At 30.4% G+C, this 17,881-nt stretch overlaps 2 protein-coding genes across 5 annotated transcripts in view; one reads left to right on the top strand and one right to left on the bottom strand.

Moving 5' to 3' along the window:
• LOC119599870 (tubulin polyglutamylase TTLL5) overlaps positions 1-17,881 on the top strand; it is a 214,203-nt gene that overhangs the window by 87,882 nt on the left and 108,440 nt on the right. The gene's annotated exons all lie outside the window — the stretch shown is intronic.
• On the bottom strand, positions 15,081-17,009 carry LOC119599868. Its single transcript, XM_037949779.1, has 3 exons — positions 16,284-17,009; positions 15,130-15,916; positions 15,081-15,088 (listed from the first exon to the last, which is right to left on the bottom strand). The coding sequence occupies exons 1-3, from the start codon at positions 17,007-17,009 to the stop codon at positions 15,081-15,083; spliced, it is 1,521 nt and encodes a 506-aa protein (XP_037805707.1).

Raw genomic sequence — 17,881 nt, forward strand, 5'->3', positions numbered from 1 at the left:
ACCGCTCGTTTTATAGGAGATATCTCTGCCTGTAGAATGCTACAGTAGTTAGGTAGCCTGAAGGAAGATTTGATTCAAAATCTTTCAATGTAGAAGCCACCACCCACCCTATCGCTCATTTTGGAGCCATCTTGGTAAACATTCGTTACATCACTGGGTGAGTGGGTCTCAAATATTGAATTCCTCTTGGGAATCAGAATGGAGAAGCGTTTATCGAAATGAGGTTTCGTAACGCAGTAGTCAACATTTAAATGCAAGGATTCGAAATGGTTTATTATTCGAGAATGCCCGATATTCCTACCACCAGACCAAGATCCACATGCGTTAAGTCTGATTGTGGAACTAAGGGCTAGTTGAATCGCCATCAGGTCGACTGGTAACCAGTTCAATATAGTTAACAGAGCCTTGGTTGGCGTCGTCTTCATTGCTCCTGTTATAAGAAAGTCCTAAATTTCATATTATTAATTTTTTCTGAATTAATTATAAGGTTCCCAAAAAACACTTCAAAATTAGTACTTATTTTCAAATATTTTTCCAACACCTCTAAAGGGTGATGCAAAATTAAAATTTCTTTATCTCAAAATTTATATGTATAGGAAAAAATCATAATTATTAATTAACACCATCGGACATAGGCCTATCTAAATATATACATATGTTTCATTCCATGAGCAAACAAAAAGCATTAATTTGTAAAATAGTACATATTATTTTTATACCCACCATTAAAAAAGATGGGGCGTGTATTGTTTTTGTCACTCCGTTTGTAACACAGCGAAATATTTGTCCGTCCGTCTGTTGAAAACACGATAGAGTCCGAACGGAAAATGCTAGAGGGCTGAAATTTTCCACAAATACTTTTTATTGATGCAAGTTGTTTGGTATTGGAAATGGGCAATATCCGTCCACGTTTTCGCATAGCCCCCATACAAGTGGCCCTCCCGGAAAACAGGTTTAACAGTCATAATGGGATAAAAAAATACCCGTATGGCGATGAAATTGCACAAAACAAGTCTTATAGAAACCAAAATCTCTCCACCAACTTTTATGAGAATTTTGACATAAATATTAAAGTTTATTTATAAAGAAGCATTCCTTTTCGGCAATGATTTGATGGTGGGTATATAAGATTCGTCACAGTCGAATATAACAATCTTACTTGTTTAACAGTAAAATTTATGTATATTTCATACGAAATTTAATATTTTTATGATAAATTTTATTTTTTTATTTATTATATTTTTATAACAATACTTCAGAAACATTTTAAGAATTTGTTCCGATTTACCTACTTCTACAATGGGTTCATACAGAAACACTTCAGATTCTGGAATAGCAATGTTGGAAATAATGATATAACTTTTACTTCTACAACCAGTTTTGAAGAACATAGTTGTGTTTCTTAAGTATTTCTAATAAGTTTTTCAGCAAAAGTTATACACTAGCTAATTGGAACGTACGGATTCTGAAACTTGTTGAAAAATCTCAAAAACATAAAATTAATTAACTCAATTTCTTTATGTAGGAAAGGATTTCACATGAAAAATAATTTATAATATAAAAAGAAATAATTAAAAAATTTAGATAGATTTAAACTCAAAGAAGTGGAAAATTATAATTTAGTTTGTTACAAGATGAAAAATATTGTAAAAAAGCAATACAATTAATAACAAGTGAGAGTGTTATATTCGGCTGTGCCGAATCTCATATACCCAACATCAAACCGTATGCCTTAAAAGGAATGCTCCCCTATAAACATCAGGGTGATATTACTCATCAAGAGGACCTTATATAAGAGATAGGGTTAATAATTGACCTTTTTCATAAAAATTTTTTAGACCAATTTTGGTTCATACAAAACATCTTTACATCTAATATCACTTCCCGACACTTTCCGCATGAAATTCGCTAGGAAGATTTACGTTCCTATAAATGTTTCTTATATTAAATTTCATAACTGTTCACGTATTTTTAAGTCAGCAAAGATCGTTAAAGTCATTTTCTTATGGACTGATCCTCAATATATTTGGCAGAGAGGTTTTAACTCGTATAAAAAATATTTGTGTCGAATTTCATCGCTTTTCTGTATTCTGTATTTTTAAGCCAGTAATGATCTTTTAAGTAATTTCTTGAAGGGCACCTTATATGGGGAGTAGGGTCAATTATAGACCGATCCACATAAAGTTTGAAAGAGATTTTGGCTTCATTGAAACTTATGTGTGTCGAATTTCATCACTATACTCGTATTTTTAAGCCAGTAATGAGCGTTAAAGTCATATTCTGAAGGGGACCTTATATAGGGGGTAGGGTCAATTATGGACCGATCAACACAAAATTAGGTAGGGAGATTTTTGATCATATGAAACTTATGTGTATTAAATTTTATCACTGTACTCGTATTTTTAAGACAGTAATGAGCGTTAAAGTCATTTTCTGAAGGAAACCTTATATGGGGGGTAGGGTCAATTATGGACCGATCAACATAAAATTTGGTAGAGAGATTTTGGATCATATAAAACTTATGTCGAATTTCATCGCTATACTCGTACTTTTGAAACAGATATGCCCGTTAAAGCTGTTTTTCGGGGGTCCCTTGTATGGGGGCTATTCGAAAACGTGGACCGATATTGCCCATTTTCAACACCAAACAAACCTTATCTATAGAGAATTTGTGGAAAATTTCAATCCTCTATCTCGTTCCGTTCGGACTCAATCGTGCTTTCAACAGACAGACGGACGGACAGACATGGCTAGATCGTCTTAGAATTTAATAAGGACCCAGAATATATATAATTTTGTGGGTCTATGACCAATATTTCGATGTGTTACAAACGGAATGACAAAATCTATATACAATATACTTTTTTGATGGTGGATATAAAAATCAATATACCCCCCATCTTTTTTGATGGTGGGTATAAAAAGTAAGAGTGCTATATTCGGCTGTGCCGAATCTTATTTACCCACCATCGAATCATGTGTTTAAATTTCAAGTGAATTTCGGAAAGTGTACCTATATTTTTTCTACCACAATATTTTCCAAAATGATTTGTCATTTATAAATAGTAATATATGTAGTCAGGGTGATGGTAGTACATATTTTTTCATATTTAATCATTGTTTTAATGATTTGATGTCCTGTAAATTTAATTATGGTAAATTTTGGACCAATCCTCCTAAGATTTTGGTTTCAATAAAACTTGTTATGTCAATGCTTTCTAATAACCCATTTACACATACACGAAATCTAGTACTTATGAGATTTCGAGCCAAATCTACTTGATTTTAACTAGATTTCCCATACAAAACAAAATCTACTTCGTAACTAGATTTCGTTAAAATCTGCTCAAAATCTAATAGTTTTTAGTGATGCAACTCTGTTTTTTCCTAAATAATACTAAAAAATACGACACTACACAATAAAAAAGAGGAAAACAAAACAAACAAAAAAAATTAAAATGTCGACAAAATTTTTATAAATTGAAAAACATGAATGAAAAGTTAATTTAAAATAAAAGGTAATGTTATATTTAAATATCTATTTTTTTATTTTAAATGGAATTTTGATAAATATCCCATTTTTCCTTCTTATTTTTCATATCACACACTTTTTCAAGAAATATTAAAAAAAATGAAATCTTCCTAAATGTCAAGAATAGTAAGTGTAAACGGATTAGATTTGGAAAAAGATTTTAAATGAAATCTACTAGATTTCGTGTATGTGTAAATGGGGTATAAGCCTTTTATGAAGGATTTGATCCTATATGACCCGATGCTCATAATATTTGACAGAAAGATTTAGATTCTACAACACTAGTTCATGATGAATTTTATCGTCACACATGGGTGTTAATGTCATTCTATGAGAAAGGCCATTTAAAAGGGGCCGATTCTCAAAAAAAAATTAGAATTATGTTCCCATAAAACTTGTTTATGTCGAACTTCATTGCTTTACTATAATTTTGAAGAAGTTGTTTTTTATGTTGAATCAAGTTATAGTTATGAGCGTTAAAGCCATTTTATGAGGAGAACCTTTTATGGGGGTAGAATCAATTATAGACCGAGCCTCTTAATATCTGGCAGAGATATTTTAGTTTCTAAATAACATGTTTATGTCAATTTCGTTGTTATGTTGGAATTTTGAAGCAAATTATGAACTTTTAAGTAATTTTGTGAGAAGAACCTTATATGGGGGGTAGGGTCAATTATGGGCCGATCTCCATAAATTTTGGCACATAGGAACTTGTTTACGTCGAATTTCGTAGCTTAACTATTATTTTACAGCAAGTTATGAGCGTTATAGTAATTTTGTGAGGGGACCTGAACCTATCCTCATATTTTGTCAGAGAGATTTTAGTTTCTCTAAAACCTGTTTATGTTGACTTTCGATGATTTAATGAGGTTTTGAAAAAGTTATAAGCTTTAAAGTAATCTTCAGAGTGGATCCTTATATGGGGGTAGGGCCAATTATGGGCCGATCTCCATAAAATATGGGAGAGATATTCTAGTTCCCCTAAAACTTATTTACGTCGAATTTCGTTGCTTAACTACCATTTTGAAGCAAGCTATAAGCGTTAAAAACATTTATATAGGCGGTAGGGTCAATTATGGACCGATCATCATGTAGAGAGATTTATGTTTCTTTAAAACTTGTTTATGCTGACTTTCGTTGATTTACTGCAATTTTGAAGCAAGTTATGAGCTATAAAGTAATGTTCTGAGGGGAACCTTCTATGGGGGGCAGGATCAATTATTGGCCGATCTCCATAAAATTTTTGAATTATCCGATTATTAACCGGCTAAAATAAAACCTCAAATAATTATTTGTCGAATATACCGTTTAAGATTAAAACTCGAATAATTGAATAGCCTAGTATTTACCAGAATTATGTGAAAAATATCTGGTTGGTTCTTTGGCCCTTAAAAGGAAGGTTATGCAATTTCCTTGAAGGGCTATATAGTCCCATAATGGGATACGAGTGGGATATCTATCAAAAAAAAATATTTTTTAACTCAATACAATTTTTTTCAATATTTGGCACTTAATTTTCCCCTACTTTTTAAAATGGACGTTTTTGTTGCATTTTTTTTTGCTCAGAATAATGCTTAGACCATTTCCTTTAAGAGCTTTGTGGTCACTTAGCCTACTATCTCATAGTACTAACTTTGGTGCAAATTTCATCAAAATCGAAAGACATCGATTTTTAAAGTTGGGTCACTTGACACGAAATTCCCCATAAATGCAGCTGTGGTCAGCTAATTGGAAACGCCCTCTTTATATTACAGCTCTACGTGATTTGTAAAAAATTATGAAAATATTACCTTAGATTTTCAGTTCCAAACACTTGTATTTTTATACCCTTCACCTTCGTGAGAAGGGTATATATAAGTTTGTCATTCCGTTTGTAATTTCTATAATATAATTTTCCGACCCTATAAAGTATATATATTCCGGATCCTTATAGATAGCGGAGTCGATTTAGCCATTTCCGTCTGTCTGTCTGTGTGTATGTTGAAATCTGTTTTCAGAAGACCCCAGATATCTGCGAGATCCGAATTTTCAATAATTCTATCGGAAATACGGTCGAATAGAACGCTATTTAAAATCAGCCCAATCGGCCCATAAATAACGAAGATATGAGTAAAAATCCGAGACCACCTCTGAAAATTTCATCAAAAATTTACTTTTTTCGTGCATGCTTATACAAAACAATAAACAAACAAAAACAAAACACAGTATCAAACGGTAAATTTTTTTGTTATTTGTTATTGTAATTCTTGTTTATAAATACAAAGCAAAGAATGAACATCACGTTACGTTGTTATTGGCTAGAAACATGAAATTAAAGGCGAGAACACATTAACCCATTAGAAGTCACCGTACTCAACTGAGTACAGTTGTATTTTTACGTGTATCCCAGCAAAACTAACGAAACAGCAAACGTTGTACCCTTATTTAGTTTCAAAACAACAATAAAAAGAGCTGCAGAAAAATAATTTATACTTAGTTTCTGTTGATTATGCAGAATTATCAGTTTATATTGTGAGTCGAATACATTGTGTGGTTTAGTAAAATATTTTGTAAATATTTGAAACAATTTTAAAATTTGTTTGGTAATTATGCATTATTTTTATAAAAATAATAACAACGAAACATACAGGATTCAAAAAATACTTAGAAATAAGAAAATAAAAAAAAATAGAAAGGTATAAAGTTGGCTGTACTCGTTTGAGTACAATGACAGTATCCATTAGTAAGAATATTTAATTCTTTTGTTAGATTTAAAATATGAGCGATATACGTTTTACGGTCCAGCAGATTTACAAAGGGCTTCAAGAGGCCGTTGATAGCATTTTCGCTGATAGTGAAGACGAAGAAATTGATATGGCTATCATACCACCTAATCCGAGTATACTAAACAGCGAAGATGAAGGTGTTGAGTATGATATGACTTCATCAGCCCTACCGCAAGATATTCCTGGGACAATTGATGTTTTTGCAAATCTTCTCCTCGATCTTAAAAAATTAGGATACCGTGCAACTGGAACTGTCAGGGAAAACTGAACCAGAAAGTGTCCTTTGACTACCAGGAAGGAAATGAAGAAGCAGGATCGAGCTGCATATGACTACATGTTCGATAAAGAAAATTGTATTTTGTTGGTAAGATGGAAAAATAATAGTTAGTGTTTGCACAATGGGAACCAACTATGACACAATTGAAACGTTAGGAATCCTTAAGCGTTGGTGCAAAGAAACCACAATAAAAGAATGACTGGGGTTTATGATCTCGATCAATCCATCTCTTTGTATAGGATTGCTGTTCATGATAAGAAGTGGTGGTGGGTTTTATTTACATAAATGCTTTTGATATGACAATTTCTAACGCTTGGAGGCTACATGTAATGTGCAGTGAGAGTCCCATGGATCAACTTTTGTTTCCCGAAACATTTCACGTTATTATATCCGCCAAGGTGGACAAAAGAAATCATGGAAGTCTATGCCAATAGCTGAAGGTTTACGTCAAGATGGAGCTAGGCACTATCCCACAAAAAGAGAATAACAGTTGCGGTGCGTAATTTTCCATGCCAGAGTACGTTGGTAGTGCAAAAAATGTTTTAAAACACTTTGTGTCGAAAAATAATGTCTCGAAAAATTTTATACTTAAGAAGTCAGTGTACTCATTTGAGTACACCCCCTAAAACTCGCTTTCAATAAAAAATTTTTAAAATTTTCTTTCATTTTATGATTTTTTATGCTTGTTTTTATTAATAAATAAATCTAAAATCAAAAACTTAAAGCCGGTTTTCATTTGACCTCTAATGGGTTAAAGGGCACTTTTTGGTACTTTTCGTTCTACAAAAGGTACTTTTTGAATTTTCTATAATATTGAACCTAGAAACATGAAATTTAGCATGTAGGACCTTGACTAAGTAAGAACCTATAAAAAGGGATTTTTTGGTACTTTTTCGTTATACAAAAGGTACTCTTTGAATTTTCTATAATATTGAACCTAGAAACATGGTATTAAATATGTAGAGCCCGGATTAGGCCAGAGCACAAAAAAGGGGACTTTTTGGTACTTTTTCGTTCTACAAAAGGTACTTTTTGAATTTTCTATAATATTGAACCTAGAAACATGAAATTAAGTACGTAGAGCCCGGATTAGGCCAGAACACATAAAAGTGGACTTTTTGGTACTTTTTCGTTCTCCAAAGGGTACTTTTTGAATTTTCTATAATATTGAACCTAGAAACATGAAATTAAGTATGTTGAGCCCGAATTAGGTCAGAACAAATAAAAGGGGACTTTTTGGTACTTTTTCGTTCTACAAAAGGTACTTTTTGAATTTTCTATAATATTGAACCTAGAAACATGAAATTTAGCATGTAGGACCTTGACTAAGTAAGAACCTATAAAAAGGGATTTTTTGGTACTTTTTCGTTATACAAAAGGTACTCTTTGAATTTTCTATAATATTGAACCTAGAAACATGGTATTAAATATGTAGAGCCCGGATTAGGCCAGAGCACATAAAGGGGACTTTTTGGTACTTTTTCGTTCTACAAAAGGTACTTTTTGAGTTTTCTATTATATTGAACCTAGAAACATGAAATTAAATATGTAGAGCCCGGATTAGGCCAGAACACATAAAAGAGTACTATATTCGGCTGTGCCGAATCTTATATACCCTTCACCATAGTGTATTTAAAAATTCATTTTCCCGACTATATCATTATTATAGCAATAGCAAAACATAATGAACAACAACAACGCTAAACGAAATAAACACACAAAAAACAAAATACACAAGGCAGCAAAACCAACAGACATCCAAACATACGAAACGAAAAATACAGAAAAAAACAAAAACAAAATACCACAACGCAATGAAACCAACAGACATCCAAACATACGAAATTCAATACACCAAGAAAACAAAAACAATATACACAAGGCAATGAAACACACAGCCATCCAAACATACGAAACGAAATACTCAAAAAAACAAAAACAAAATACAAAGGCAATGAATAAGCAGTGTTGTTGTTGTTTATTTTTAATGAAAATTTCAGAGGTTGTCTCGGATTTTTGCTTATATCTCCGTTGTTTATGAACGGATTTTGCTGATTTTAAATAGGAAACTTCTCGAAATCATGTCTGATAGAATTATTGATATATGATATTAACGATCAAAAATATATATATTTTTAATAACAGGGCTGTTCTCCTATATCCTTTTACGATTTACAAGGTTTATGAAGTTCAAAAATGGATCTACCCAGGGAAGGAGTATTTCTTTGGCTTATTTTCATTATTAGTCCAAAAAATTGTGGTTAAAATTTCTTATACATTAACGCTTGTATTTATAAAAAATCTTATTTTGCTTTTAATGCACTCAATAGTTAAAGCACACTTTAGCCTTAAAAACCATTAATAAAATTGTGATATTCATAAACAAATAATAAACGTATATTAACTATTGTGCTGATTTATGTTTAAGTTGGCAGCACTGTACAATATGGCTGTCATTTTATGTGTTAGTGTTGCGTACAATTAGGATAAAATATTCGTTGATTCGGTTTTCTTAATTTCATATTTTTGTTTATAATAGATTTTTGACAATAAAAACAAACTTTTAAGAAAAATAAATATATATATGGCTTTAATAAATGTCTATTTATTTCATATGTATAAATATAACAAATAATTTCTAATTATTATTAAAAGTATCCGAATAACGGATATTTTGCGACAAAATATACATCACTATGACACATTTTCTTATTTTTACTTATTTTCCTTGTAATTTTTGATAAATTTTTGCAAATATTGATAAATTTCTTTGATATTTGACTAATTTTAATGCCGGCGAATATATTTTGCATTAGTATAACACTAATCAATATAATTTACATTGTTAATTACTTTATGGCATTATATTTAACCAACAAACTTTGAAAAAGCCAAATCAAATGATTTTATCCATCATTTGGTTGACAGACGGGCATTTCCAAATTGCCTAAAAATAGTGCTGGACAATTGGAATATTGTCAAATATTCATGCATTAATCCAATAATGCCTAGATTTGACTTTTTTCCTCAAAATATAATCGTTTAAAAATTTTCTGGGATTTTATTTACAAATTTGTAAACGTTAAAATTAGAATTTTTAGATTTTATTTTAAAAGAAACCATAATTACTTTTCGCAATCAACCTAAAATTACCGGAAAAATCTTTATCTGAGAAAAAAATTGTTAAAAATCAAGTTATTGTTGGCTTAAAGAAGGGTCGAGCCTACAATAAAATTCTTCTAATTGTCAATGGTTTATTGAAGGTGTTTTAAGCTATTTCACGTTTATAAATACGATTTTCCTGAATTTTGCCTAAAATTGTTTAATAAACTTAAAATAAGTTTTTATAAATACAGCCGTAAATTAATAATAATATTTACCAAAATACAATTAAATTTTTTATTAAAATTAGATTTAACTTTAAAATTTTTTAATAAAAAATGGAAGTTTCCAATTAATTGTCGCAATTTCTTTGATGTATCTTTGGGCGATTTTCACCAAATTCAAAATTGAAAAGAAATTATGAAATGTTCCATAACAAAATGTATTCCATTTTATTATAACAACATCAATTTATAAAATACATGTGTTTGGAACTGAAAATGTAAGGTAATATTTTCATAATTTTATACAAATCACGTCAAGTAGTAATATAAAGAGAGCGTTTCCAATTAGCTGACCACAGCTGTATGTATGCATATGTATGTATTATGGAATAATAAATCGACTTCGATTATAACTATTAATCGATTATTTTGTGATCGATTATATACTACCAATTTTATACTGAAATCGATTTTTTGCATCGATTAATCGGAAATTTTGCTCTGCAAAATAAAAAGCATACTGTTTTACTCAAATTTTGTCAGAGACGACGAAAATCAATCTATATACGGTCTCACTGTCTCAGTTAAAAACATGATAGTACTAAAGAATGTACAATATTAATTCGAGATGCGCCTTTTATAAAATGTCTCCTGAAAACATTTTTGAAACTTAATTAATTATCAAATTTCACACGAATTATTTTTAGATAACTCTCTTACAACTCTATTACAAAAATCGGTCCACATTTGTTTCTAGTCTCCATAAAAACGCACAACAGCCTATAGGTATAGCGAAAAAATTCTACACAAACCATGGCATAGCTCTGCCTATATCTCTAATCTCTATCTCTACATATATGTATCTCTAACAAAGTTTTTTAATTATTTTTTTAAATTTTAGTATGTATATGGAAAGGTCTACCAAGACTGAACAAATATAAACCCTTCTAACTTATTTTTTACTTAGTTGTGCGAACTTTTATCGAGATACTTTTATATTATACATAATTATGAGCTCAAAAGCCCTTTTCGGGGGGTTCAGTTGTATGGGGTTAGATGAAATAATGGACCGATTTTAACCATTTTTAATAGGATTCGTCCTTGTACAAATTCCAAATTTAAATTAAAAATTATCTTGAAAATTGCGACCTGTACTTTGATAACAACGTTTACATGGACACATGGACGGTCGGATGGACGGACACCGTTAAATCGACTCAGAATCTGATTCTGAGTCAACCGGTATACTTTAAGGTTACAAACATCCGCACAAACGCATAATACCCTTCCCACTATAGTGGTTCAGGGTATAAATTTTAACAAATTACTTACCATGAGATGTGCGTTTTTGTTAAATTTAAAAAATGTAAAAAATACAAACATTAATATTTATTCAGTTTTTGAAAAATTTTAATTTTTTGTGTATAAGAGATATGTACTTACTTTTGGGTATAAGAGATATGTACATTAGGGATATAACTAATTTTGCGAAATTTTTGGCATACCACCACGTGATGGCCAATGTTGTAAAATGAATGAATATAATTTTATTGAGTGATTTGGAACCAAAAACATCACAAACCAACAACAATTTCTGAAATAAACCAACTTTTACTCCTTTTTACCCATTTCATCCACTAAATATTCGAGTTTTCAAAAATCCTTCGTAATGGATCTATACAGTGCCAAAGAAACCTAATATCAAAAATCCATGATCCTAGCTTTTTCGGTTTTGGCTGAGCGATGATCAATCAGTCATTACACAGAAAAAAATAATACATAACTAGAATGAATTTTGTAATAAATTGTACGAACATGACTTTTTTCCCAAACCATTTTCATTCGGTATATTAAAAGTTCATAAAATGTATGAATTTGTACATGAATGAATTTTGTTTGTTTTTTTACTTTTTTTTTTTTATTTTCATAAAAAATTGAAATAAATATCCACATTGTAATAAATATTCAATGTTCCATTTTTTTAGAAAATATTAGCAAATTTTTATAAAAAATAAACAAAAATATTGGAAAACAAAATATGAAATAAAAAACATCAGCAAATACGGGTAAACATCCATTCTTCAGACAATCCTGCAACTTACGCGCATATTTCATTGTTTTCAATCTAAAAATCATAAAGAAATAAAAAATTTTCCAAAGAAAATTTCAAACATTTTTTAACAAATAGAAAAATAGAAAGATAATTTTTAATTTTTTAAGTCAAGGCTTCTAGATTATGTTTAAAAAAATAAAAATGAAATAATTCATATAATTTAGGAACTTATTCTTAAATATTATTAACTTTAGTTAATGATAGCTGTTCATAATATATATGCTCAAATTTTTTTCTGTGTATATAAATAATTGCATCTTTTTTTTTTGCAAATGTGAAGGATACTTCCCTTATTTAAAATAATTTTTGAAGTATGTCCGCAGGTATTATTAATTATAAAAACAACTTAATAAAAGAACAAAATGTATTTTTCTAAAATAATTGAAAATATGTAATGAAAAACTTTATTGCGTTTGGTGCGTGAACATTTTTAACAGCCGCGAAAATATCATGTGGATTTTCATATTTTTTAATGTTCTATTCGACTAGGCTATGCCAATTCTCATATTTGCAAAAAATTACAATAGTTATGCCCCTAATGTACATTAGGGTGTCCCGTGGTCCACTTTTTGGATGAATACCTCTCAAACGATGCGTTTTAATGTACTACATACGAGCAGTGTTGCCATAACGGCATTTAAAGTCAATTCTAGCACTTTTTTCGTCGGTTGCACTTATTTTTTAGAAAAAAAATGCTAGATGCTTTTTAGCACTTTTTCGTCTTTTGCTAGAAATTTTTAGCATTAAAAGTGCATTTTTGGCATTTTTTCTTCTATTTTGCACTTTTTATAATTAAAGAACTTTAAAGTTTAATTTCTCTAGAGAACTGCAAAAATTTTGTTTTGACATGTTTTGTGAAATTTTAAGAAATTCTCACGAAAACTTTTTGCATATGTTTATTGTAATTATAAATTTGCTTTCGTAAAACTATTTTATTTTTCATAATTTTTCAATAATAGTAATTTAAATCTAAGAAACATTGATTTTTTAAAATAATAATAAAAAAGTATTTTTTATAAAGTACATTACAGTTCGGCCAATCTGACAATTTGATTGACCTCAATCAAAAACAACATATAAAAAATAATAATGAAGTAGTGTGGCAAATAATAAAAATTAATTTGGTGTCACCCATTTTCTAAGTCGTTTAGCTTCTACAGTGCCCTTATAAGGAATTTGAGTAAGTTGACAATTACCAATATCTTTTATAATATAGCGATCGTTAGATAATACCTTGTCTACAATTAAAGGTCCTCGATATTTTTCAATAAATTTTTTGTTCTTACCCACAGTATTATCAGTATTCATGACTACAACATAATCTCCTGCTGAATATTGTTTAGCAGGCACATGATGTTTGTTAAAATAGTTCTCGTTGTTTTTCTGGGATCGTTCAATTTCTTCTAACGCTTTTAGTCTCTGTGATTCTAAATCACGACTATTCTGGTTTTACACTTTATCATCCAAATATTCTGTTAATGCATCCACTACTGCACCTCGCTGTTTTACACCAAATAATAATCTGCTTGGTGTATCTTTTGTAGACCCATGTACAGTATTGTTTATAGCATACTCAACTTGAGATAATTTTAGAGACCAATCAGCATGATCTATCGGATTACTAATCTTACTTAAAATACCCTTAATGACACGATTTACTCGTTCAACTTGGCCATTAGCCTGAGGGGATGCCACTGCCACCTTAATATGTTCAATATTATTCTTCAAAACAAAATTTGCGAATTCCATAGATGTAAAACAAGAACCTCGATCTGTTATTAGTCTTTTTGGTCTACTATAATAGTTAAAGTACTTTTCTAAAGAACAACAAACTTCTTTAGTACTGGTTGAATTTACAGGATATAATCGGACAAATTTTGTAAATGCATCTATGACAACTAATATGTGCTTACGTTTTGATTTCAATGATGGAAGTGGTCCAAAATGATCAATGTGAATAGTATCAAAAGGTATAGGTTTCTTTGGAATGTTATATAAATTTTGTTCGTTTACACGAGCAGGAGCTGAATATGTTATACATTTTATACAATTTTGTATGTACGAAACAATTTTGGCCTTCATATTTGGGAACCAATAATTAAAGCGAATTTGATCATAACATTTCCCTGGACCTAAATGGCCAATTTTTTCATGGATCATTCTTATAACATTTTCCTCCATTTCCTTAGGCACATACAACATTAAGTTATTAGTATCATCCTTACGAAATAGCAGACCATCTATAAGTTCATATCCTTTAATTTTTCTAGATTCCAATTCTAAGATTAATTTCTTGATATTACTATCTCTCCCTTGTGTTAATTGTAGTCTAGTGTCAAGTTCATTGCAATCTAAAGCAGCTATTACATTACATTTGTCCATAATAACATTACTACAATTTTCACTTAAAGATCTACTTAAGGCATCGACGTGTCCCATAGACATCCCTCTACGATGCTGAATAGAATAGTCAAAGTTTTCTAATTCTAAAGCCCATCTAGCAATTCTTGGATTTACTTGCTTCTTATTCAGTGTCATTGTGAGAGAATTGCAATCTGTTATTATAGTAAAATGAATTCCTTCTAAATATGCTCTAAACCTACGTAATGCATAAATAATTGAAAGTGTCTCAAGTTCAAAACTATGGTAACGACTCTCGGCTGAGGAAGTAGATTTTGAAAAAAATGCAACAGGGTGGAATTTTTTGTCATCTTGTTTTTGCATCAGTATTGCTCCAAATCCCTTTGTGCTTGCATCGCAATGCAATTCTGTTTCTCTTTTAGGTGAATATATTGATAAAACCGGTTGTTTCATTAAGCATTTCTTAAGTTCATTAAAGGATCTGACACAATCTGGAGAAAAGTCGTATTTTTTCTCTTTTCGTAATAAATCTAATAAAGGTCTGGCAATAAATGAAAAAGATTGTATAAATTTCCTGAAATACGAGAAAAGACCTATGCAAGTTTGGAGTTCTTTTTGATTTTTTGGAACAGGGAAATTTTTTATGGCATTTAAGTGATTTTCAGTTGGACGGATTCCTAACGGATCTATAGAGTATCCCAAATATTCAATGGACTGATAACAAAATTTGCATTTTTTCAATTTAAATTGTAAACCTGTTTCATAAGCACGTTTTAAAACTTCCGTTAATATTTGAAGGTGAGACTCAAAATCTGTTGAAGCTATTAAAATATCATCTATATAAATAACGCTTTTCCTATTATCAATTAGGTCTCGGAAAATATTTGTAACAAATCGTTGAAAATTGGCTGGTGCATTCTTAAGACCGAAAGGCATTCTTAAATATTCATACTGTCCATGAGGTGTCACAAAGGAGGTCAGTGGTATCGAATCTTTTTCAACTTCTATGTGATAAAACCCATATTTTAAATCTAAAAGAGTAAACCATTTTTTCCCTCCCACATATTCTATACAATCCTCAATCAGAGGCAATGGAAAATTATCTCGAATTGTCTTTTTATTTAATGCACTATAGTCTACACACATTCGTGTTTCACCACTTTTCTTTTTAGTTAAAACAATAGCGGATGCATGAGGTGAACTACTGGGACGTATAATATTTCTATTTAACAGATCGGATGTTATCTTTTGAACTTCATCTCGATCTCGTACAGATAAACGACGAGGAGAACAATAAACTGGCACATCATCAGATAAACGAATTTTAATTCTGTAGTTATGTGGTTTTCTAATAATATCTGTAGGATTTATATAAAACTTATCTATTATGTTATTCAATTTCAATATTTGTTCATCACTTAGCTTCGAATTGTAATTAATAAAATCTTTTGAAAGTTCTTGAGTGTCAGTCAACTGAAAGTCTGAATTACCCTCAACATTAACTTTAGACACCAAAGAAATTTTATCTGTATTATTTATTTCCTGTTTAGAATCAAATATGCATACATTTTTATCATTAAACATGAATTAGATTTATATTAAATTTTTCCATAAAATTCCTACCCAATATCATTGGAATTTTTATATCATTATCTGGTATTACAACTAATTCAATTGATTTAACTATATTTTGAAATTTAATTTGACACGAAATTATGCCATACATTTTCATATTACAATTTCCGATTCCAACATAGCGGGTTGGAAGTAGATCTTCAGAAAGTTGAATAGATTTTGGCACAATTGTTTTCGAAATTAGATTAATTGGGCTACCCGAATCAATTAAACATGAAACATTAAGGTAATTAGCATATTTGTTTCTTAAAGGTAGGAAAAATGCCACACTCACCATTAACATTGGATCAACGACAACAACTTCATTAGAATTAACAACATCTTCTGGAAAAACTGACGCTGAAATATTTTGACGGTTAGGACAATTTTTATGAATATGTCCCATTTGTTGGCAAATGAAACATGAACCTGGAGGACGTATGGGTTTCGGACATGAACTCTTCATATGTCCAAATTGAGAGCAATTGAAACAGCGTATAGAATCTTGATTATTGTTGTTACTTGGCTTTTTTACTTGTGTTTTCCCTTGACGCTTTTCGTACAATCTGTTACGACGTTTTTCATATCTATCAACGCAAGTAATTAGTTTTTCAACAGTAGTTGAACCATATAAAAGGGAAATGTTGTTAGAACTGTCTTGCATACCATCAATAATAATGTCAACTAGTTCCTGGCCTTCAATTTTTGCTTGAGACGCGATGGTTTGCATTGAAATGATGTAGCTAATGCAGGATTCAGAAGCCTTCAAAGTTCGAGCACGTAATTTGCGATATACATCTTCTCGGGTAATAACCCTTTTAAATATTTTGAAAAGAGCTCCCTTCAAATTATTGTATGTCCAATTGCTTGAATTTTCCATAAATTCCCTAGCTGTTCCTTCCAATAACCACTTCAAACATAACAGCTTTTCTTCATCATTATAATTATAAGTATATTCTTCCAATTTTTTAAAAAATTTTTCAATATCATCGTCATTACCACCGTCAAATTTCGGGACCATTTTGTTCAGTTCATCATAATTGATCCTGTGTGTTTTACTAACTGAATTATATTCCAGGTCGTTAAGATGTTTTTGTAGGTTTATCATCTCACATCTCATTTTTAATATCTTAATTTGGGTTTCAAGTTCTAACTCTTGAGATGAAGTTGTAGAATTGGTAACAGGAGGAACGGTTCTCGAGAAATTGGAATAAACAGAAGTATATCTTGGTATGTCATTGTTTAAAGGCAATGTTGCGTCAGCTGTTGCAGCAAACGATGATGATGTTCCACCGAGTATTGCATTAGGGATTCTTGAAGGAATTGTAACAACAGGGTTTGAATAATTAAAAGGGACGGAAGTTGTATAAAGTATTCCACCGGAAGTAGTTTCGGGAATTACAGAGGCACATAAATCGGAAGTTGTAACGGAAGTTGTAGAAATAAGAGCTGCGGAATAGTAACTGAACATTCAGTTGTTAATACACCAATACTTGAATCGGAAGTTAAATCAAGAGTAACAGGAGAAGCAATCTGCTCACAAGGAATTGACTCATTATGGGTTTGATTCAAAAGCACAGAATCATATAAACATCTTAACTGGCTCATAGTTGCTGATTCAGGAAATTGTATTCCTGATGCAATTAAAGTATCAATCATTTTTTGTCGATTTGGCCGTAGATCCATTTTTAATTAATTTTTTATTTTTTTTTTTTATTGCGACCCCACACCTGATTTATAAATTTGCTTTCGTAAAACTATTTTATTTTTCATAATTTTTCAATAATAGTAATTTAAATCTAAGAAACATTGATTTTTTAAAATAATAATAAAAAAGTATTTTTTATAAAGTACATTACATTACATAATTTATAATTTACACTGTAAATTAAA

Source organism: Lucilia sericata, unplaced genomic scaffold (assembly GCF_015586225.1).
Source record: "Lucilia sericata isolate MDLA Ls3-8-SP2 unplaced genomic scaffold, ASM1558622v1 Contig000094F_arrow, whole genome shotgun sequence".
Classification (NCBI taxonomy): domain Eukaryota; kingdom Metazoa; phylum Arthropoda; class Insecta; order Diptera; family Calliphoridae; genus Lucilia; species Lucilia sericata.

What these genes read in the sequence shown, in the direction of transcription:
- LOC119599868 (XM_037949779.1), bottom strand. Translation starts at nt 17,009, where the DNA reads ATGGTCCCGAAATTTGACGGTGGTAATGACGATGATATTGAAAAATTT. An exon ending in TCGTTGATCCAATGTTAATG is followed by an intron (nt 15,917 to 16,283) that starts GTGAGTGTGGCA and finishes GATTCTAAACAG; the next exon opens with GAAATAAATAATACAGATAA.